Source organism: Limanda limanda, chromosome 22, assembly GCF_963576545.1.
Source record: "Limanda limanda chromosome 22, fLimLim1.1, whole genome shotgun sequence".
NCBI classification, from domain to species: Eukaryota; Metazoa; Chordata; class Actinopteri; order Pleuronectiformes; family Pleuronectidae; genus Limanda; species Limanda limanda.
The window spans coordinates 8310313-8334391 of NC_083657.1; the positions used below are offsets into that span (position 1 = coordinate 8310313).

The 24079-nt window shown below is 42.6% G+C and overlaps 1 protein-coding gene across 4 annotated transcripts in view; it reads left to right on the forward strand.

Moving 5' to 3' along the window:
- Positions 1 to 864: 864 nt before the first annotated feature.
- Positions 865 to 24079, forward strand: part of LOC133028873 (RNA-binding protein with multiple splicing-like) — a 33773-nt gene continuing 10558 nt past the window's right edge. For 2 of the 4 annotated variants that reach the window (XM_061095906.1, XM_061095907.1), the window contains exons 1-6: positions 865 to 1301; positions 15270 to 15347; positions 16355 to 16393; positions 18661 to 18723; positions 21499 to 21649; positions 23140 to 23267. In XM_061095906.1, coding sequence (XP_060951889.1) covers positions 1239 to 1301; positions 15270 to 15347; positions 16355 to 16393; positions 18661 to 18723; positions 21499 to 21649; positions 23140 to 23267 — 522 coding nt within the window. In that variant the 5' untranslated portion in view covers positions 865 to 1238. The remainder of the gene's footprint in view (positions 1302 to 15269; positions 15348 to 16354; positions 16394 to 18660; positions 18724 to 21498; positions 21650 to 23139; positions 23268 to 24079) is intronic. The other 2 variants (XM_061095908.1, XM_061095909.1) reach the window with 1 other exon arrangement.

Below are 24079 nucleotides of genomic sequence, written 5' to 3' on the forward strand. Positions count from 1 at the left end.
GACCGCAGCTTTACGATGGAAACTGATGGTTTGAAACGCTCGTTAAAGTTTAAACAGGTTAAGTTAAAGTTACTGAGTGAACTGTGCAGGAAACTATACTGATACTGAGTATTACTAAACGAAATAACTTTCTAAACAACACCCAACACAAACAACGGGAGCCATTTAACAGTTTTTAGTGCGAGCGAATAAGTTAACCATCTTAATAGAATGGGTCACCTGTCCTGCATAACCTGCTGCTACTCAGAGCGCAATAAAACTTCTTAAGTATCTTCAATAATTGGACAAATTAACCCGCCACATAAAACCAGGCTAAAATGAATGCAATTTAAATATAATAGATGTGTGTGAATACATCGATGTGTGTGAATTACGTAACCGTCTCTGAAAGAATCAAAGACACTCGAACAATAAACCAACAAAGAGCCAATAAACCAAAAACATTCCAGGCAGAACACCTCACTACTAATTTTGCATTTGAACCCTTCACGTTTTGTTTCATAATATAATAAGATTGGACGCCTCTTCTTTCAGTGTTTTTGCAGATCGAGAAGGGGAGGGGGGTCATGGGGGGGGGACCTGGGCCCCTGACCTCAGTGACTTCTATCTCCGGCCATGCACTGAGTTCAGCTGCTGTATAAAGTGACTCTTACTGATTTTTATTATTATTATAATTTATGTTTGGGGATGAAACGTGATGAAGCCCAGGCAGCAGCAGCAGCAGCACACACACACACACACACTTACACACACACACACACACACAAACTAACCCCTCCTCTGTCCCGCACCCCGCCCTCCCTCCCTCGGAGATGGGGAGAGAAGTTACCACCGAACATTTACCGAGTGTGTTTCATTCAGGGAACAGAGAGACGAGCCGGAGCAGCTTATCCAGGGAACCACTGAGGAATATCTGACCCAATACAAAGCTGACTTCTATCCATCCTCCTCATCCTCCTCCTGTAAAGACAAGATCTACATTCCATCTTCCATGAAGCCAAACTAAAGAAGAAGAAGAATAAGAAGAATACGAATAAGAAGAATAAGAAGAAGCTCGGCTCACTTGGACAGCGGCTGTTGTCGTCTGCCCCTCTTTCTTCTTTTCTACGCAAAAAGAAAGAGTAACCATTTCGGTCCTGGAGGAAGCGAAGAGGAAGAAGACGCAGAAGCGAAAGGCGACGAGAGAAGCGGAAGACGTGGAAGAAGACGACGGCGCAGGTGAAAGTGACAGAGGCAGAATGAACAGCAGCAAACCCGAGAAGGAGAACGAGCAGAGTGAATTCACCAGCCACGAGGAGGAGGTACGTGAGGGAACAGGGTCAATAAAAACAAACACCTTCAGATAAATCCACAATAAAGACTTTTCTATTCGCTTCTAATCCCAGTTTCAGCTTGTAAAAGTTGTGTGTGTTTGTGTTAGTTATAAGATATGCCCCAAATATTTAATCAAGATAAAGAAACAAATGCATTTATTTTATCAATATTAGTATTTCGTTTGGGATTTAACACTTTGCTCCTCAGTAAATCAAGATACAAAAATTCTGAAATAAATAAAACATGTCCAGGGATTGATATGGCTGATTATCAGGATACATGTGACGGTATTATATTTTTTAAGTTTAAAGACTTTTGCTCCTCAGTTAATCAAGAATTTTTCTTTCTTCAATATTGTAATTTTTTTAATTGATTTTTGCTCCTGAGTGAATTAAGATAGCATAAATAATTAATAAATATTGAGGGTAATCATATTAAAGTTGTTTTAATTATTTGTCATGCTCCTCAGTGAAGTAAACTCTTCCTCCTGAATAGAAAATGATTGTTAACATCAAATAATTGTAAATTCGAGGTGGATCCATTTTCTGTTATTCGTCCTCACTGTGCACTGTTCTCTGTTTGAACATTTGTGATATTGATATTGAGGAAATTGACATGTTACATTGTTTTATTGCCCAGCCCTTTTGGCACAGTGCCATTCATTATATTTACTTCCGGAGATGTTCCTTTATTTCACTTCAATATGCACCTTTCATCTTATTTTCACATTACTTTATATTGTGTTTCCTTTTAAAGTAACTTACCTCATTTTATAGCCAAGTTCAAATGAAGCACTTATTATAAAACAAGGTACAACATGTAATACTGAAAGTTTACTGAGGTTTAAATTAGAAACAGTTGATGAATGACTAATGTAATTCCTGAATAGCTCTCAAGCCCGGATGCCAATGAGGAGAATCATAACTTTCTTGGGACTTAAGTGTTGCCAGTCCTCGGCTTTACTGTACCATAAAGCCAGACTCCACGCTGCACTGAGAAGCAGTGGTAGAGGGAATACTGAGCCAGGGCAAATTAGTTTTCAGTGAAGCTGAGGGAGCAATTGAAGTTCAAACAACCACTGTTGCTGCAACACATTGGCAATAAGTCCTTTTAACCCACATGCACTGCATTACAGTCGACCAAGAACAGCCTCTCCGTACGAATGTAACTTAATTACACCTAAACACTCTAAAATGATATTGTATGTCTAAAGCAAAAGTGACGTAATCCGTTTAGTTTCTGGTGAAAATGACTCTCGAACATGTTGGACATAAGCCCAGTTTCTTCCTCCTCCTCCCGTTCTCCTCTGTAAACATTGCTCAACCTGGATCCGTAATATCGCCCTTCTTGGTAAATAAGTTCGCAGAGGAGCGGAGCTTTGCAACGTGGTGATTTGTTTCGCTGGCACCGACATCTCCCCGTTCGGACGACAAGACCTGTTATTACAGCGCTCCCCACATCCGCAGCCAAGTGATGTAAGAAAGGCTACACGAGATCATATCAGATATTTCTCTTGGAGCGGTCTGATGAAGGCCCGGCGTATTGTTTTTGTCATTTTGTCTGAATTGCCGAACAAACCCCCGGCCTGATGTAATACCATATTTGGTCCACCGCTGAGGTTACCGTGGGTTCAAGTACTTTCTGTTCCACCACACAGAGGATAACTAGACTCAAATACTGAAGTCTGTGAAAGTGACTGGAGAGTTTAAAGGTCCACAGTGCTGCAGTGAGCCTGTTTATGGACGCATGATTACTGTCATCTATATTGTCTATAAAATCTATTGTATTGATGAACATTTCAATGTCAAAGGTGGACAACTATGTCCATGACACTTTATCAGAGGCAAAGGTGACAAAGTCCCCTCAAACCCCCAGAATCTTTAATGTACAATGAGCCATTTTTGGACACAGACCCAATTTTATGATATTCTCTAGAGTCTTCCTTTCACACATGAGGAACGTAGAAAGAGATTGTCCAGGTCTGACGCGTTCACAACAACATAATAATGTTGTTCTGTTGTCTGGAACATTCAGGCTGGGTAGAGGAAGAAGAACATGACATATTAATGTATATTTCACATGTTTTTTATTTAAGGCACATTGACGGCCCTTATCGTCAAATGTCTTCGTCGGCCTCTTCTTCATGCATGACACTTCTTTTCATCCTCAACTGTCTGGATTTGAGACGTCACTTTCTAGCTTTCGAATACGTCGGCAGCAGCTGACTCGGACGTTTTGCGTTCTCCCTTACAGCCCCTCCGGAAAATGTCCAGACTTCAGCGCATGTCAGCCGCTATAGAGAGACAGCATCTAGATCTCACATTTGTCAGGCTAGAACCTACAATTGTGCATTTGTTTACTTGGGAAATGGCTTCAATGATTCATAACTGTCAGTAGTTTGCTGTTGATCAATTCATCAGCACATTGTTTCTGCACCACAGGGTGCAACCTATTTGCTTTAGATGGGAGAGAGAGATGGCTCCACATCATTTCAACCAAAAATAATTATCTGATTAATTTATATTTACCAGCTAATAATCCATCGCACAGCGTATATGGTAATTTAGTTTGAGTGCTAAAATTATCAATTAGTGAATTGAGGCAACTGTCTTTTATATAAGTCACATTTTAAGCAGAAATGCACAATATTTAATGATTGAACTCCAACGTGAGGATTTTCTGCTCCCTTGTGTTTTTTCTATTATTCCACTGAACACGTTTTTTCCTTATGGATGAGTTGTCAGACAACATTTGCAACTAAATGCATCTTAGGCTTTAATTCTTATTTTCTGACATTTCATAAACCAAACAAGTCATTGATCTACTTTTAAAGAAAAACAAGCAGATGAATCCAAAATTGGAATAATTGTTTTGTCGTTTTTTCTTCTATTTAATATGCAAAAAACCTCAAAAAAGATTGTTTTAAATGCTGTGGTGCGCTCAAGCTGAGGGACGAGACCAACCTCTTTTATTGTGTAGACGACAGAGAGCAATGATCAGAGGAATCTAATGATGGTGGAAATGTTTAGAGCCATCCAGACCCTCAGCAACATAAATATACTCTGGTGTATTAACGTTTTGTCTCTGGTGTAATGGTGCTGTAATGGTGTGCGTTTTATTTAAGTGGAGCAGCGAGTTTTCAGGAACACGCACACACATCCACACACACGTACACAAGCAGGTGTTGATGGGTGCAATCACGTACTCGCACACTCTTGCAGACGGGTGTGGAGATTCACACAAAAACACACGAGACAGAGACTAATGTGACTAATTTGTGTGTATGACTTGCGTTCTATCCACATGATTCAAGAATGTGAGAGTTCAGCTGTCAGCTTCACTTATCGTCATCTTATTGTCATCTTTGTCTCATTACTTCTTCATCCTAAGCTTCTTGATATTCTTTTATTTTTTTTCCCGTGTTGCTTCCGTCACGTGTCTGAAACGTCATCGACACTCCCACTGCCCCCTCTGAAATTTCTGGACATCTTCTTGCTGTATTCTCACACGACCTCACTTTGAAGGGACTAATTGGACATGTTGTTTGCAGCTTCAGTGTTAAAGTCTTTTGAAACGACGTTCCTCATCCCGGCTGCTGCACTGGAGCGTCCACAAAGTTCCCCTTGTCGAGAGCACTCAACGTGAAAATGCCAAACAGCTTTGTACTTAACAACACTAAAGTAACCATAAAGTGTGACCTTATGAGAGTCAAAGTTTAACAACCCTGCTGGTGTGACTCTCACATGCTGAACAACAGCAGCCTCTTGCACTGCCGAGTATGCGACTCAATGGATCACTGATTCGCACCAGTAAAGCGCCGTAGCGAGCTCGGCTTCCCATGCCTGCTTCAGTGCTCAGCCTCACACGTCATCGTCAGCGTTGCACCGAAGCCCGATGATGCTTAATGTTTATCTTCCGTGGACCAGTGCTCACCAAACATGGTCTTGTTGCAGAGAAGGTATGCAGGTTTCAGTCCCGGCAGCATCTAATCTTGCGTGCTGGTTTGATAAAGGCTCCATTATCGGGTGTTCTGGATGCTTTCACATTCTGTGGCACTCAGCGGCCACTGATGTAGTGGAGGTGACATACCGTCTCTTACATGGCAGATCCCAAAGATATGTTGTGACCAGCTGCGGTTTCCAGACCTTGTATGGAACCGGAGGAGCTGCAGAGTAGATTATATTTTCTAGAAAAGTGAATTTTAAGAAGTCAGTTACTCTTTGTGGAGGTTTGGTTCCTCCTGACCTGTGGAGACAGTGATGTGAAGTACAGTCGTACAGCCTGTGGTGAGGTGACACATTCCAGCCGTGTTTGTGTTATCAGGAAGGTAACATATCATGACAGAGTGCATGCAATGAGGGAAACAAACCCAGTTCAACAAAGTCCCATTGAAATCTTATTTACTTTTTTTAGTGGCTCTATAACTGATGATTAATCGATTAGGTGATTCAAACTGAAAGCCTTTGGCTCCTGGATTACTAGCTGGAGAAAGAAAACTATTTGAATGCGTCACTTTAGGAAAATTTTAGACTCTAAACTATGAATCAAGAACATAATCAGCAGATTAATCATTCGTTGGAGCTAAAAAATTAATTGATTAACCTTTTCATTTGTTTGATTAATCATTCAAGTGATTTATCTAGTGGAGACAGACAGATTTGTTCTCTCCTGGAATCTCAAAAACAATGTTTTGCTGCTTTTCTTTTTTGTGTCGTCGTGAATTGAATATTTTTCTGTGAACCGAGGGTCAGACGATGTCGCCTTTGGCTCTGGAGTTTGAAATATTGCCTAATATTTTACACAAACAACAATCAAATCATAGAAAAGCAACATGATGATTTATTTTATTGTTTGCTGGCTGAGTTTGTATTGTTGTTGTTCACATTAAAGAGCGAAGGGAATTGTATTAGAGAGAGAACGGTGAAGACAGGCAATGAGTACATGGAATGCATCGTGGCTAACCCAGTCACCCGACTAGGCTTGACCTCTAACCTCTTAGTAGTCAATTTCCCTTAAGCCAACTCATGTTTATTTAAGTCGAGCCCTGCCCAGCTTTCCCCACGCTGGAGGTCCACCATCAAACTGCACCTGATTTTTTTCCAACGACTGAACTCAGAGTGCCGACGCTTTTATTGTTTCCTCAACAGGACGAAACTATCCTCTATGTGAAATGTGTTGCTGGATGTTACAACCTTACACAGCAGGGGCAGTCTCAACCTTGTCAGACATCTGTTGACTGTAGTTCTTGGCTGACCATAAACACGTAAGTGGATATTTACGAGCGCCCAACGAGAAACAGAATATCACTCATGCAAGAGTTCAGCAAATGCGGCGTGTGTCCCTGGGGTGTTATCTGGATTGTGCTTAGCCTGCTTCGGGGATCCAACGGGTCCTCCTCAAATAACAGGTCATGTAGCCAGCCTGACCTTTTCCATTAAGACACGTAGCTGGGGGTTCTGTAAAGCAGGAGGGAGGCCACACCGCTCTGCAGCGCGTAGGCGTGGGCACGTGTGTGTGGTCCGTCCGTGTGCATGTATCTATGAAAAGGGCACGCAGATATGTTAACGCTCTGTGACATGAAACGCTATCGCATGGGGAGCTTTAGAAGGTAAAGTGGCCCTGAGAGGGCAAATGGGAAAGATGCAAAAAGCGTCACGGATTGTTGAAGACGGTCTGAATTTGGATTTACTGTAGATTAAAACGCACAGATAAAGTATATACATTTATACAAAGCCCCTGTATACTGCTCACACAGTAAAACCCTCTCCCGTCTGCCCGTCTAATAGGTTGGAGTTTATTTATATAAGCGCCAGGGGAATTGTCATCTTATCTTAGCCATTTGTCAGCTGTGCGACAAGAGGTATTTGAAAAGACAACAACAAGGCTTAGCGTCAGGAGCGGCTGGCAAAAGAAGCCTTTTAAAAAAAACAGTTGTGAGAAGAAATAAAGAGACAGCGTTAAAGAATTGTAGGATAAATTTGAATAAATATATTAAAAAGTGATCAGGTGCGAGGAGAGAGCCTCTAATGTGGCGCCCGCGTTCCTTAAAAGGCCTCGGTTGTCATCTTCGCTTTGTAATTAATGATGCTCGAGTTGAGGGAAGTGCGAGCTCGTGCCTCGACAGCGTCAGCCATCTTGTCCTGCTTTGTCAAACTGTATTTATGAGCTTGTTCAGTCACCTCCACTTAATTTTGCTTACTCACAAGCTATAATTATCCACCTCGCTGTGAGATCTGTCTCGTCTCTGTCTCTCTTTACACCCTCCTTTCGACTTTTTTCATGTTCTACACCATTTTCTCGAATTAATCTTTTTTTCTTTTCCCCAACTGCACCGTACTCCTCCTCCTCTTCTGCTCCCTCTCTCCACTTTTATCTCCTTTCCCCTCCGTTTCCTCCTCCACTCCGTTCCTACGTCCCAACCTTTATCTGGTTCTCCTGCCGTTTCCTTACCCCCCTCTTTTCTCTCCCTCCACCCTGGCACTGTTTATAATGTTGCCTCTCCTCTTTCCTACCCCTCCCCTCCTTTTCATCCTGCCTTTTCTCTCTCTCTCTCGCACCCATTTTAGTCCTAGTAGCCACTCTTTCCTTATCCCTTATCGGACCATACGTTGAAAGCCTGACCCTGACATTTCTGAGCAGAACGACCGTTTATGGTCATGGGAAGGAAGACAGAGGCGAGCCAGGCGGAACGGAAACAAAGTGAATGAGAGTCGAGATTAGCTTGGAAAGGGGGGGGGCCGAAACTCGAAACTCAAAAGGTCTGTAGATGTGCATCAGTGGGTTGACCCCTGAAACGCTTCAATTACACACTAATTGTAAGTCAGACTAAGCTATTTCATATTCTAAAGAACAGATCCTACAAACATCCCAAAAATCTATTTAAAACAAAAAAAATGTTTATGAAGCTAAAGCAAACATTCTGCGGCTCCAGTTTTCAGCATATGAGTTTATTTTGATATAATTATTGAACAGTGACCATTCTCTAAGAAAATGTTCCAAATCAAGTCATCAGCTAAGGCTATTGGAATGTTCTCACGAGCATTTGTTATGCTATCTTTTATTCAAACAATGTCACATGTATTGATTTATACTGATAACAAGATAATCATTGTTCTTAGGAGCATTATCTCTGACTAACACAAAAGAACGTCTGAATGAGGAAAACTTCTTATCAACGGCAGGTTTAGACTTTTTCCCCCCTGGAGACACAAAGAATAACTGAGTATTCACCGTGTTTTCTTTTTCCACTTGCACCTGACACTTTAACCTTCTGCCCACCCAACCTAAAAAAAACAGTTTTAGGTGTCCACTTGGGGAAGCAGCAACAAAGAGAGCACAGGAGAGGCTGACATGGACTTGGCCAATTAGTTTACCTTAATGAACACATAGGAATGTTAAGTCCATTCTTCGAGACTCATCAGATAAGAGAGAGGATAGAAGAGAGCAAGCGGGCATGAACGATTTTGATGAACTCTGATCCGACAGCCGAGCAGTCAGGCTGTTGCGTCGCTGACACCCCGTGAATGGGTCGGCCTTATCTCCCACACGTCACCCAAACGACACCTTAAGGCCTTGTTTTGCTCAGGTCGGAGACGGTTGATGAGAAAGATCGAGCACACGCGTGTCACTGCATTTCGCTCGAGACCGGGGAAGAGGAGGGAGAAAAGAGTCAGTGAGCAAGAGATGGAAAAACACAGTGAAGTGGGCGCGCTCTCGGCTTTCCGAGGTCATTTGTTCTAAATGTCTTTTAAAGGTTAACCTGTTGGAACATTTACAGACCCTTACAGGGCTGTACTTGTTGCTCAAAAGCACTTGTGGGAGGCAGCGAGAGGGAGAAAAACAAAGAGACTCTCGGCTCGCAGCTCCGCCGTGACGCTGGAAGTGTGCTCAACCTCACAGTTAACCCCTGACCTGCACAATAACCCTGGCTTAACCCGTGACCTCTGACCGTAAATGTGAAACTTGACCCGATGAACCCTGGTTATTAACGGACAAAAGGAGTCGTCCATTTATGGTGGTTTGACACCTCTCGGGTCTGCCATCTCTCACTCTTCACATTCTCCTATACGGAAGATGAAGGGGCGGGAAAGAAAGAAACAACTTGTGAGGATGGCGGAGGGCGATGCCAACACACAGCAGTGACAGCTCTAAGATGGCAGAGGAGAGTGGGAGTCTTGTCAGTTCGACTGCTTTTTAATAACGTGGCACTCAAGTGATGCAAGAAAACTGAGCTTGCCCTGAGCTCACACGGGCTTATGGGTAGACTTTGATTGTAGCTTGGTCACAGTGAACAGAGACCCGTGCACGCAGGACTTGAAAGCAACTATATCGCGGGTCTGCAAGGAATGAGATTTTTTTTCGATTTCATATGCAGGTAATTGCAGCATTGTTGCGTACGCTCCGGCTCCACAATAGGCCCGGATACTGTATCCTCCCTTTCAAGGCGTCAAGGTTAGATCTGTGTCCCGCTACATCTGGCTTAAAGGGACTGTATCTATTAACTTGGCTGTCGAACACACGTACACTCACCCACGGGGAGGTGGGAAAGAAACACATAGTAATCATCTCGCATTGCGCCAAGGTCATGTCCCTCATTTCAGCCGGAATGGGCGGTCAAAAAAGTACTCAATTAATTTCAGGGGGGGGGGGGGGTAAATACCTGAGAAAGTCAAACAGCGTGGCAGATATCAGGCGATCGGTGGAACCAATTTTATGACTCGAGCAAGCTGAATAGAAATGGCACATGAATAAGTTGCTAGGTCATTTAATTTGACAAATCAGGCTGCTTCATCACAATGGTCGACAAATTGCAGGCTACACAGGGGGATATTTAACACGTTTAAATGCATGAGTCATATGGAGTTCCAGTTAGTTATTGTTACAGCTTTCAGTTATGGCTTTGTCCATTAGAGCTTCATGGCATTGGAAGGTTGAAACGCTGTGCGGTGAAAGGCCGGTCGGTTGCTTTGTCTCGGGGCCAAAGTAAGATTTTTCCTTCACACGATTTGGTGTTGTGTGTTCTGTGATATTTTCTAACACCAGATGTTTTAGCTCATTGTATCATCCTTGCGTTATTTTTATATCTTTCATCTGGCTCATTTAAAGGATAACTTTAGCTCGTTAGAACTTGGACTTTGGCAACATCAATAAACAAGTTCAACAGAGAAAGAAGCCTAAGCTGGCACACGATCAGACAGATTTGAAACAAACTTCCAGATCAGTCGGATTTATTTGGAGGAAACAAAGGTGAAAAGTGAAATTATTACCCAAATTGTCCATTGTAAACATCCAAATCAATTTCCTGGTTCCTCTTTTACATTTCCTACTTGTTTAGGTATGGATTCTTTACCATTTTGGTCTGAAACAACAGTCACAGAATGAATCCATAGCTGTTTTAATAATCAGGTATTTGTTCCAGTAGTTTTCCAGCAATAATTATAACTAGTCTTTGGATACAGCTTTTTCATTCATGATCTTCTGAATATTTCGGGTTTAGAATGGTTTGTCGAGTTAATTTGACCATGTCACTTTACACTGATGATTTATACTTTTTGGATAAAATAATTCATCTAAACGCTGATGAAAAAATTGTTAGTTGTAGTCCTTCTCCTGGAATCTCAGTCAGTTTGGTAAGCACCAAGGTATCTAACCAGATCTCAACAAGCCAGACAAGCTGCTATAAACCAGACTTTAAGATATCACCTTAACACACTCGATCAGCCGAGGCATGTTGTGAGCACACACCTCTCGCCCCTCCTTCTGCAAACTCAGGGTGGCACCAGAAAACCTGCAAGGTGCAATAACAGAGTATCAATAGGGTGATGACCTCATCCGGGGCTTGTGGAGTCTCAGACCTCTGATTAGAGGTGCATTGATCTCCTGGGACTTGCTGCAGAAGTGGCCTTAATAGGATCTGATGTTTTTGGCCCGGGGCTCCACACTCTGCTGTGCCTCCGCCAAGGCGTTGCCAGGGAACAGCGCTGGTACGCCGGTTGTGAAGTACTCAGCTGGCTTGTGGTAGGTAGGGACTGCTGTTTTTGATCGAAGCCTGCATGCATGTCGGTGTGTGAGCACGCCATAAATGGTCAATGATTCAAAGGCCCGTAGCTGGCCATGCACCAGTATGGAAGTGCAGGTATGCGACTCATAAGGAACCAGTAAAACAATGTCTCTAAAACCCAATAATACAGAGGCTGAGGGTTAATCTTTGCTTTTATGAATCTGCCCAACCCATGGCCTGACCTGCAGATAAGTTTACTGCATCATGAAAGCTTAAAAGTCTCACTTCACCTGGTGGCAGCCAACTTATTATAACTCTCTGTCTTTCGTAGCTTGTCTTGAAGCAACAGCAATAAAGACTGATACTGAAATCAAAAGCAGATGTCTGCAGGAGAGAGCTGTCGACACATTTAGCCTGTGAATCATCCCGAATGTGGCATGTGCAGTCAGCTCCTCACCGGCGGACACACGGCGAAACGATCATATATCACAACAGCTGACGTCAGGAAGTCTCAGGAATGGGGTCCGCCGCAGCCAAGAATGTCCCATTGTTCTGAGGGTGCGGAGGACCTGTTGTTTATGTGTGTTTTAGCTGAACTCAACTTTTCCAGCTCCAATGTCTCTATCAGGCTTGTGACTGGAGATACAAGCTAAATCAAAGGTGGGAGCTTTGATAGTTTGGCAAGGGAAGAATTGATGACTTAGATTTTCTGGATTTGATGGCCAACTAAACGTTCAGGTAGTGTTGGAGAGATGTCAAGGAGCAAGATTTAGTAGACAGGATTTTATCTGAAAACAAATCATTATTTAAACGAAAACTTGGAGCCTGTTTATTGGCTTTGCAGTGATCCAGATGGGAGAGATATAAATCTGTCATCCAAACGGCAGCAGGTCTTTTTTCCTCTGGCGGTTTTTGTGGTCGTGTAGCTTCATCAAGAATTATACCCTTAAAAACATCAGTGAAAAACAAAACCTGTTCCTGTCAACTCCTCAAACACCTTCTTGGATCGGAAGAGTCAGCAACACTAGTATTTTAAACATCACACACACGCACACACACGGTTTTATCGGCCCCAGCAGCTGTCAGTGACGGCCCTGGCTCGTGTCTGATTGATACCATCCTGTTGTGACTCTTTGTTCCCATGTAGCGCCATATAAGGAGGTCCTCAATAGAGTTTGTTTAATGCGATCTGCCAGAGACAGAGACCAGCGATGGCCCCTGCAGGGTCCAGCTCGGCTCCGATAAAATACGATAAGAGTGAAGGTGAGAAAGTCGGAGGTGAGATTTCGTATTTTTTTTAGACTGGATGGTCGGTTTTGCACTCACAGCCTAATGCTCACCCCCCCCCACCCCTCAGTTGCTAAGCTGCTTTGTTTGTGTGGTTCTCTGCCTTTGGCATCAGTGGTGCGTATCAGGTTACATGTGGGAATGAGGTGTAGTGTTAGTTCAGCAGCTCCTTTGTCCCCTGAGTTGTGAATCCACAATCTAATGAATCTGGGAGCTTTGAATCTTATCTATGCACAATGTAACTGCATGATAATGGTTCTGTTGTAAAATCGCCCCTGAATAGAATTAGATTATTCAATAAATTACTACATTATTCGTCCAAATCCGCTATTACAGTATTGAATTTTAGTGCGCAGGGTGGAGCCGTTTGATGCACACAGTCTATTGTTTGATTCGAATGTCTCCAGTGAATTAAAGCAATTATTTTTCCCGTAGCAGCCAAGTTTAATTAGGTGATAATTCCAGGTAGGAGGTGTGATAAGTGCCTGTATAGATACAATACATTTCCTTTTAATTTTATCTCACGCTTCATGTCTTCCACAGTTATTTTAGCACCGGGGATAAGATTATTTTTCATCGTTTTCTGTAGCTTTTACTAGATAACATGTAAAAAACTAAGCGGCTGCGTTAATAGGAGACTCATGTAGTTTATAGCTATAAATACCTGTGGTAACAACTCAGTTTGGCCCTATATTAAGCGCAGACATCTGCAATTACATGCAACAAATAGAATTTCCCTGTTTCGTATTTTGTTCTCTCATCTCATAATCGTAACCAGATCTGTGTTCGTGAGCTGTGAGAGGACGTCTCAGCACCTCCAGTATACGTCTTGCACTGTGCTGCTATGTCTGTGTTTACTAGATGCTGGCGCTGCTGCAGATGTGTGTGCAAAGAAGCACTGCTGTTCACACAAAAGCTTTTTTTAGTCATGCCAGTTTGACAGTCGTGTGGTTTTAAAGAGTGACGCGGCAAAAATAGGAGGTGAAGGCTCAAATTGACGATTTTGGCCTGTTTAATAAAGAAGTGTCAGGAGTGCCAGTTGCCATTAGGAGTCTCCTGGAATAAAATTAGAGAAATACCTTTATTCATTTTAGTGCTGAGAGTGAGATGAGAGGATCGATACCACTCTCGTATAGAGCATTAAGTATGAAGCTGGACCAGCTGGTTGGATTAGGTTGGCATAAAATCAAAGTGCACATGCATGGTCACATAGTGTTTCCCCTCTTGGAAAGCACAGTCTGGCTGTTCTGCCCGGTCTCTAGTCCGTACATTAACCTGAGCAAGCAGCATCGCACAGATATGCAAGCTCTATTGGTCTCTTATTATCAGATAATCAAGATATAGATGTATCATCGTAAATAAAGAGTTAAAAAATAGACATTATATTGCCCTGTGCTTTATCTTCATACCCTGTTTGGACCATATAGTTTCTATCTTATCTGCAGTATATTTACTTACTGTCTCAAACCATCAATTCTTAAATGATTATATTTTTAGCTGTGCTCTCTGTGGAATTCCTGCCTCCATCAAGGCCAAACAATCCTCCATAATCGTCTGGTTGTGTCTAGTCTGTCTGGACCTCAATAATAAACAATATAAGGGAAAAAGAGTCTGATGATCTGTGCCAAGTTGTACAGACTCCGATCAAAGCGCCGTAGATATGTCTGATGTATTTTTTTTTACATCAAGATAAATTTACATTTACAAGGAGACATGGGTGAGAACATAACCTCCCTGGCCGAGGTAAATCAATCCATATTAGCCCCTCTGCTGTTGTAATTAAACTTTTAGATGTTTAAGTGACAGGCCATAAAAACATATGTTGCTCAACTTCACTCTTTTAAGTTTATAGACCACAATAAATTTATGGTGAGTTGTCTTGTAAATTCTCCCCATCCTTTCCAAAGCAATATTTCAAGTTTATCCCTTTTCTCAGCAGCACATAGAAGATGACTTTACTCCCCCCCCCCCCCAGCCCACTTTCTGATGACTTTATTCATATTCACTTTTGCTCATCTGTCAGGGTTGATGCTGAGGTTGTAGGAATTTCAAAAACTGGGTTTAGATTGTGTTTTAAAAGTAAAGATTTTAAGAAAAACTAACTTTACCTGCAGTACACTTAGTGCTTTACTTCTCCATCAACCCACATTAAAATATAAAAAACCCTTCCCCGTCTTTAAGCACATCGGAGTTACTACTCCCACTGTGGGTTTTTCACCTTCTCTCAGTAAAATGTTCCTTTGCTCTGCCTCAGCTAACATATACATTGTAATTCCCCAGCAACGCCAGCTCAAGTTGCAAGTTGAAAAGTTCAAATGTAAAACAGAGGCTAGAGCTGTGAGGGAGGATCGCCATAAAACACAGCCGGCTATAGATTACACAGGAGAACACAAAACACTGGGTGTAGAAAAGGTATGATGGGGTGTGTGTGTGTGTGTGTTTCTGTGTGTGTGTGTGTGTGAGTGTTTGCTGAGCTGAGGTTCATCCCCATCAGTATCTCAGAATTCTTATCTCTCCCTGTCAAGCCAACCCTGGGAATATTCTAACTCATTTTCCGTGTCCTTTTTCCACATAACCTCATCCTTTACTGTCAGGGATGCAAGGACGCTATTTATAACACATGGAGGTTAATGAAAAATACATGATCTCTCGTTCTTGTCTTCCCCAGGTCCGAACGCTATTCGTCAGTGGACTACCGCTGGATATCAAGCCGCGGGAGCTCTATCTCCTGTTCAGACCTTTTAAGGTATGTTTGTATGTTTTTTAAATGGATGGACTGCCGCTATTCTTAGCCGCTGTCTTTCCATGCTGTCAATGGGACCTCCATTAATGGTGATGAAATAAACGGCAATGGAAACTTTCTCGCGAAGTTCAAGTGTATGTGTTCCTGAAGCTGAGGTTCAATCACATCTTGATCCATGGGAAGCTTGTGTATGAGTGTGTGTGTGTGTGTGTGTGTGTGTGTGTGTGTGTGTCATGGAAAAACGTCTGGCTGCCTGTGATACAAAAACAAACCTTATTTAGCTTCACCTCAGAATCTTCAAGGTGTCACAGCACAAACAGTCCTGAACATAAGCTCAGGGGGAAGGCGTGTAAATGATGCAAGCTTTTTGGCCCAGTCGAAATAATGGAATAATGCACTTAAATGGGAGTGGGCAGGGGGCAGCACTGTTAAAGTGAATAATGGGACAATTGCTATGCATCTCATCCTGCTCTTAGATCATGCTGATGGAATGCACTCTCTGAGTTTATATCTTGAAAGCTCTAAATCTCAATTAAGGGGGTAAGACGTGACAATCCGGTTCATGTGGTCTTCATAGGAGACCTTTGACCCATGTAAAAAACTTGGTGTAGTCAACTGTGACTCTGCAAATGTTAAAAAAAATGTATGAATGGAACCATGGGCTTGTATGTACATGTGACTGGTAAAAGTGCACAGTTATCAGCAGACGCGGAACCTAAAAGACATGGTCAACCCTTTAAATTTAGTTGGGGGCAGAGATACAGCGTTTGTTCAGATCCCAATAAAAATCTGGATTTAGTGAATTTAAATGTGGTGTCATAAGGGGACTGTTGGGCCTTGGTGTAGGTTTGCACTCTACTCAGTGCCATTCTAGTTTCTTAATTTAATAAAAATATTCTTTCCAACCATTTGCTCATTAAAATTCCTAAAATATCTCGTTCTTTACATGGAATGAAAGCTTTCGTCTTTGTTAACTGACAGCTCCACCATTTTCTCTCTCTCTGTTTCAGGGTTATGAAGGCTCCTTGATCAAACTCACCTCGAAACAGGTAAGCTACAAGACGCCGAGCGCTGTGTTTCTATACAAATAAACCAATGAATGAAGGCATCTGTCATTCCTCTTCACTCTGTTACTGTTTGCTTTGTGCTCATCAACACATTTAATTCTTTTGTCTCCCCTTTTGTCCTCTCGTCTTTCTCTCCCTGTGTTTACACCTTGTTGACTATGATGGATTAGCACCTTTTGTCAGCCGGTACCTGGAATAGCGGGCAAAACATTATTTTGAGGAGGGAAGGGGGGGGGGGAGTGTTGCACCAACTTGCCTTTGGCAGTCGTGCAGTCTGCTTGTAGTCACAGACAGTCGACTCCGTGGGGACGTGCAGGGATGGGAGCGGAGATTGAAAAGAATTTTGAGGTGTCAAAGCGAGCGTGTTTGACAAAAGCGTAACTGACGGTGGAGCTTTTTGCCTCCGGGGGCGCGGGACTGAAAATGAGCTCGGCTGGCAGGTGTCCACATCCAGAGTAAAGCAATTTAGCTGCGTGACACCGTACTTATTAGCACATTACACCGTTTCCCATAAAGACATGACATGCTCATTAGGAAGGTTTAGGGCGATTTAGAGTGAATGTGCTGAGTCGAGGAGAGGATAATACCGCTAAGTTAAGGTTTTTTTCCAGGTAGTGAAAAATTCTTCAGCACAGGTAAAATCCTATTGCTTTTTAATTTTCCCTTTATATTTTAGTGTTGTTTCACACTATAATAGTTTTTAACTTGCAATTAGCAGCCATTTTAATACATTGTCCATCTTTCAATACATCAAGGTCCACCTGAACTGCTTAGTTTTCATGTAAAGATTATCTTCTTGATTTATTTATTCCCAATAATTCGCTACTGCAAAGGCTCAGGCTCGAAATGTGCAAGATGGTGGCATCTGTATCCAGGAAGCTTGTCGTTCATCTTTATTTAAAGTCTATGGGCTCGACACTTTCAAGTATTTTTTGATTTTCAAGCTGTCAAATTCAGCTTTTCACTCTAAAGAGAAGTCATTCTCATAGTAACTACCAAAAAAATACCAGTTGGTCCTGAGGTGATACCTAACCTGCACAACAACAATGTAAAGCCTATGGTTTGGGCAGGTTTCCCTTCTTTTTGTTTTGCCTGTTTAATGAATACGCGAGACGCTCTTTGTGCACCTTGGCCTCTCGCTGGCATCCACCTCGCCCGAACTTTCATAATAATTGGCATCTTCCGCGTGGCCAACATCAGCTGATGCTTGTGTTCCGCAACATTCCTCAGGCTTTGTTTAGAGCGACTTCCCTCCCGACTAATGTCAGTGACAATGGCATCGTAAATCAATCGATCTCGCTCTCCCTTCCAGTCAGGAAAACACGCAGCCATCTCCTTATATAGCTAGAGCCACATCTCAGGCCCTTTCTATTTATATTCCTGTTACGCTTTCCTCTGCCTGACGTCTTCGCTTAGTCTGACTTTCTTTTTTGTGTGTGTATGTGTATGTTTTCTTCCCCCTCCTCCTTCTCCTCCTTCTCCTCCTTCTTCCCTACACTTGTTCAAAATTCCCATAACCCTGGAACAGCTTTTTGCGGATCACACGCAGCAGAGCAACCTCACGGGATCAACATGTTTAGCGATTTCGTTTTTCTCCTCAGCTCCACCTCTTCACGTCCCTATCCACACATACATGCACCGTTAGAAATGTTTATTCTTAGATCACATCTGCAGCATCGGGTAAAAACACAAACACGTTTCTTTTTTTGTTTTCTATCTCTCGCTCACTCACCTTTACGATTGTGATTCTAAAGTATCGCCACCAGGACAAGAAGCAAGTGGATGTCAACAAGAATGTGTTTCACTGACAGGCCTGTTAGAGGAGTCCAACTATTCTCACCTTTAACCTCTAAAATTCTAATTCTCAAGACCCCCCCCCCTTCGCATTCTTCCTTTTTCTCTTTCTGTTTCTTCTCATTTTCAAGCTCCCCCCCCCCCTCTGCCTCTCTTACACTAACTCCCATGCACTTTCTTGCTCTCACATTGCCCGTATTTGGGCATAGGGGAGATGAATGATGTACTCTCCTCGTACAGAGTGAGCGTCCAGCCTCTGTTTCTCTTCCCTTCTTCCTCTCTCGGTCGCCACAGCTTTATAAACAGGGCAAGAGAGAGAGAGGAGGAGGAGGGGTGTGGGTATGAAAAAAATATATAAAGAACAACATGTCTATGTCACTCAGACAGAAATGCAGACTCAGTCTTCTGCCCTAAACCATGTTTCTTCCTTTTGTTCTGTCTCCTTGTCTCCCCAGCCGGTGGGGTTTGTCAGCTTTGACAGTCGATCAGAGGCGGAGGCTGCTAAGAATGCCTTGAACGTAAGTGTCATGCCCTCTCCGTGCTCCTCTCCAGCACCAGCTCAGCGCTCCTATATCTCGTGATAACTTGGAATTAAATCGTTCTGCCTTCTGTGCAAATGCATTGAATATATCGTGGGCAGCGGGGGGTGGAGGGGATCCAGATATTCCTATATTACAATTGGGGGGAAAAGGTAGAGAAGACAAACACCGCAGGGCTGCTCTAAATGCTGAATGTCTGAATGTTAATAAGTAAATAAAGCATCTTTTCTTTAAGATGTACTGTGGAATCCTGCAAGGTCAGGAGGAAAATTAGCTCTTGCACCACATATAAATAGAAGATATTGATCTGGGGTTTACTTTTAATCTCGCTTATATCAGAATGAAGCTCAGCAGAAAGCCTTGATGAGGCAGATTCAGATATAAAACGTTGACGGTCCTCAGGGTTTTATTCGGCCTCTCTTGAAACAAAGATAGACTAATGAACTCACAGCTTTATTTTCCCATTGTTTCTTTTTGAAAAGCATCTATATCTATACACCACCCTTTCCTATTTTGCATCTTAAGTTTTTGTTGATCTCTTTGTCTCGGAAAAAAGATCCGTTTTTTTCTCATCCTCCCTAAAAGTGAGACTGTGACAACGCGAGCAGAATCTGTCAACCTTCAGATGTGGTGATATTGGTGCGCATCAAACGCGGAGCAGAGAGTTGAAGAAAGGATAACAAATTATCATCTTATTATGAGCCAACAATAGTCTGACTTGTTTCCATAGAATCGCTCAGCAGGGCTGAGAATGGAGCAGCGGGCTTGTTTTTCGGGGAAAGCTACGTCCCAGGGGTCATATGGAGATAAGCCAGAGTTTGCAAACATCTATCTGCACATTGATATATGGGGAAGACGGAGAAACTGTAGGAAAAAAGGGGATTTGTCTCCTGCTGTGGTGGTTTTATTTTTCCTCAAAACCAAGGGCATATATAATTTCCAAAAGAACTAAATCACCTAAACATTGCATGTGGAAGTCCAAAGGAAGTGCTTAGAAGCTTAAACCCATTTCAAGGTAAAGATTCAACACAGTTCAAACCGCGATGCACTCAGGCCTCATTATATTCATGGACCTTATTATACCGGCGCAGCCTCAACTGGCAGAAGCTACGAGAGCACTGAGCCACGGCAATCCTAGTTAATTCCGCCCCCCCCTTCATGAGAGGAGTCCTCCCTCGCTTGTTTCAGCTCAGCTTTGCCCGAGCCTGCAGGGACGAGCCGAGAAACCCAACCCCGCAGCTTCTCACTCTCCTGCTGCAGAGAACTTTTACTCTCGACTGCTCTTCTCCTCCATCGATCTGACCTCCGTATTTTTTTTTCTCTTCTCTCCGCAGACAATCAAACGTGGGGTTAATTAAAGGGTGTTTATAGTCGCCGGCGAAATTCCTCCTGCCGTTTCTGGTTCCGAGCAAACCAAACACATAGCAGCGTTGTTTTTTGTGGGATGAAGAAGACCTTTGTTTGTGTCACATTCCTTATTCTTCCTCAGGCCAAAGCAATTGAGAAGAAAAAAAATGATTTGGACGCGGGCACATGTGGATTTGTTTGATGTAGATCTGAGAGACAAACACCCTTTACTTGGCTTGTCATGAGCAGTGCTATGTCAGAAAGCTTTTAGCGTTGGCATCTGAGGAATTCACCAGAGTCTTTGGCTCACTGGAAGCAATGACTGTCATTTGATGTCATGATATTACGTTTCAAATAGCAGCAGCGAGCACAGCAGGGGCCTTGTGGCTCGTGGTGCAGGTGACATCATGCCCCAGCCAGGTTCGTGTCATCAGGTTATGCTTTTCAATTGTGGGTGTCGCCCGTCATCTCCTGCGCTGAACCAGAATAACGCTGTTATAATCCACAGTGAGTCATTTACAGCGAGCTTCAAAGTCTAAGCGAGCGCCAAGATATTGGCAGCAGAGTCTGTCGGGAAATGAAAAGTATACAAAGTGACAATTGCAGATACCAGCAAGGTCCCGTTGGACATTTAAATAACACACAACAAGGCTGAGGATGCAAAAGCGGAAGATGTGCACGATAACAAACTCCTTAGTGTTCTAAATGAGGCTGCTTCATCATTACTTCAAAGCATACGACAGCAAATCTGTCAATTGCTCTCTATTATTTATAGCGTCACCACTTCAGCGGTGAACAAAATAATTTGCTTGTTTCAAGCGCGGCTGCTAAAGCAAAGCATCTCTGACCTTATGTGTAACATCATTGACTAATTTGACTAATCCCAATCTAGTTAAACAAAAGGCGTTAACTGCCAGGAAAACAAAGGACCTCTAAGAACTCCAAAAACAGCTTGTGTGAATTTGTCAAATTAGACAGCAACATGAACAAATATTTTGTTACCTTGTGCAAGGGATAAATGCTAAAATCTTAGAATAAATGTGTTTAAATACCCATAGTTAAAGAAATGAGCTGATTTCTGCACAGTTATTTTATTTTCCAACAAACCATCACATGCTTTAACCACATTGTTTTGTGTAGAGCAACCACTTGGACTTAATAACTGATAGCTGGAGATCTCCATGGGTTCTAAAGTAGGCTATTCAGAACCATTTTAGGGAGTGTCATTACTATAATAAAGTCAGGATTCAGAGTTTGATTCTTTAAAAATGCCACCCACCTTTACGTTTTAAAAAGTACAATATCTATTCATTTTTTGAAGAATCAGTCCAACGTTTACTGTTTCATTTTACCCACACGTAGAAAAGCTTTGTACAATCGCTGATGCATCTTTCCATTTGATCTCAGGGGGTCAGGTTTGATCCGGAAATCCCCCAGACCCTGCGGCTGGAGTTCGCCAAGGCCAACACCAAGATGGCCAAGAACAAGCTGGTTGGCACTCCCAACCCCCTCCCTTCCCAGCAGAGCCCGGGGCCACAGTTCATCAGCAGAGACCCATGTGAGTTCTATGTCCCCGAGCTTGTCTAACTTTTTCTTCGTCTGCGCTGCTGCTGCTGCTGCTTCCTTTGGACATTAGCGTCACTTGTTTGAGCTGAGTGGACAGCTGTTTCCTTTTAGTTTGTTTTTTTTTGCCGTACATTAATAGAGGAGTGTCTGTGTTTCGGCTGTATCCGTGGAAAATGGATATGGACTTGGCTTCTAATCACTGAAAAGTAGATTCCTTTTTATCTTTTAAATGTGTTTTTGCTCCAAACTGAAACACTGTCATTCTGTGCACAACATGTTTAGAGCTCCCTCCCTTAAATCCTCAGTTAGATCAACAGTACATGTTCACAGTTTCAAGGCCTCTCAGTACCAGGCGGGTATGGAATGCAGCCCTGTTCGCTTTTTCCCGTTTAGGTAAATATTTTTCCGAGAGGATACTGTGAGAATCAGCGATTGATAGTTGAACATAGGCCAGCTGTGGCTGTACATTCTTCCTGAATTACCAAACTGCTCTTATCTTGGATCTTTCTATTTTTTTTTGCCAGAGAGAGGGTGTGTACTCGAGGCCCCAGTGGAAAATGGAAGGAAACGATTAATGAAACCATGACGTAATCACCAGGAGTGAAATTGCTGTCATTTCCCGATAATCGATGTTTAAATCAGGCATGTTTCTGATCATGCTCTGATACATTTTACCAGGAGACAGAAAGCAAAGAGAAAATGCTCCTTACATTTTACTACAAAATTCGTTTCTCCTGTGAGTTGCTGTTTTAACCGATCCTGCGTTTTTTAAGTGTTCACACATTCTGTAGCACTCTGCACTGTCATCCATCTCTTCACTCATTCACTACGCTCTTTTCTCACTGTCACTTTACACCTGACACTGAGTAAATCATCACATCTGAGACGGTTTCCTCTCATTTCCCTCTGAAACTAGTCAGATATTGATATTTAATTAGCTGTTAGCTGCTTTTTAAGCATTCCATTCTCACACATTACAAATATGTGCTGCGAACAATGATAAAAATGCCAGATTTAGCATCAAAAACAGATTTAGATGCTGGAATTCTCATTTATAACCGACTAACATCAATTTTATTGGCTAAAATGACAACTGTTGCACCCGTAGCTAACTAGTTACTCAAACTGATGTCATTCTGTGCGTTAGTCGAAAACGCAAACTCCGACTGACTCGTCTTAGATACGAAAATAATCATACAAGATGTATGATTAAACAAGATGTTGCTACTGACACTATAGCTGCTAGGCTAAGGCGTTAAGGCTGATCAGAAAACAAAGTGGATTTTTGTAATTTTCAACCCCTATTTTTGGCGTTTAGCTAACTGTTGAAATAAAGAAATGAAATGAGAGGAAGCGACTTGAGATAACTAGTACTCAGCTGTAGCGCACCTCCACGACCACCCCCTCCTCCACCCGAGCCCCCCACCCATCCATCCACGGGCCACTCTCCTCACTCCACTCCTCCTCTTCTTCTTTCCACAGATGAGCTCACAGTGCCTGCTCTATATCCCAGCAGCCAGGACGTGTGGGCATCATACCCACTGTACCCGGCGGAGCTGTCGCAGGCCCTCCCACCCGCTTTCACCTACCCCTCCTCGCTCCACGCTCAGGTAACCTGCAGACCCACCCCTTCCTTGCTCACTATACCACCATCACCACCACCGACCCTGCACCTCCTCCTGAGCTCACAGGGCAAACAGCTGCCGCCCTGAAATCCTCTGTCTGTTCCATCCTCAGGATTAGGGAAATTAATTGGTTTTTAGGGGGATCTATTTTTTTTAGAGCCAGGTAAACACATTTATTTGGTTTTTATTTGTCTCTACACACAGATATGTTGAATGGACCTTTTTTAAGAAACTGCAAAGAGCTCAGGTTAACAGTTGCATTATAGCTTCAACTAGGATCTGGTCAGTCATGTTCATGTGCTCAACGGAAGCAGGAAATGAATTAGGAATCAGACATAATTGAATTTGCGTACTGATGGTGAAATCTCTGACCTTTTTCCTATAAATATTTAATTTCCAGGCTGTAGTGCGTTTTAGCTTGTAATGAGGATGCTCTCTCTTGAGCGGAGCTGATACCTGATCCCATTAACTTCCAGGAATCAAACTAATCTCACTCTTCACAAAACCCCTCGGCCTGTTTGTGTTAATCTGACCCGTTACACCTCCAAGTAGGACATTATTGTATAAATCATAGGATTTTCTGAAATTCCAAATAGTACATTTTTAAACAATAGAAGTTTGAATCACATTGATTGCAACCAATCACTTGTCTTCTGACTGTGAGATAAGAAATAAAACTTCCCCAAACCGAAGTATCTTTTAAACGGTACTTCTGTTTCTGCCTCAAAATTGTGAAAACTACAAATAAGTCATCAATATAACAATTTCTGAGTATTCAAAAAAACTACTTGAAAGCA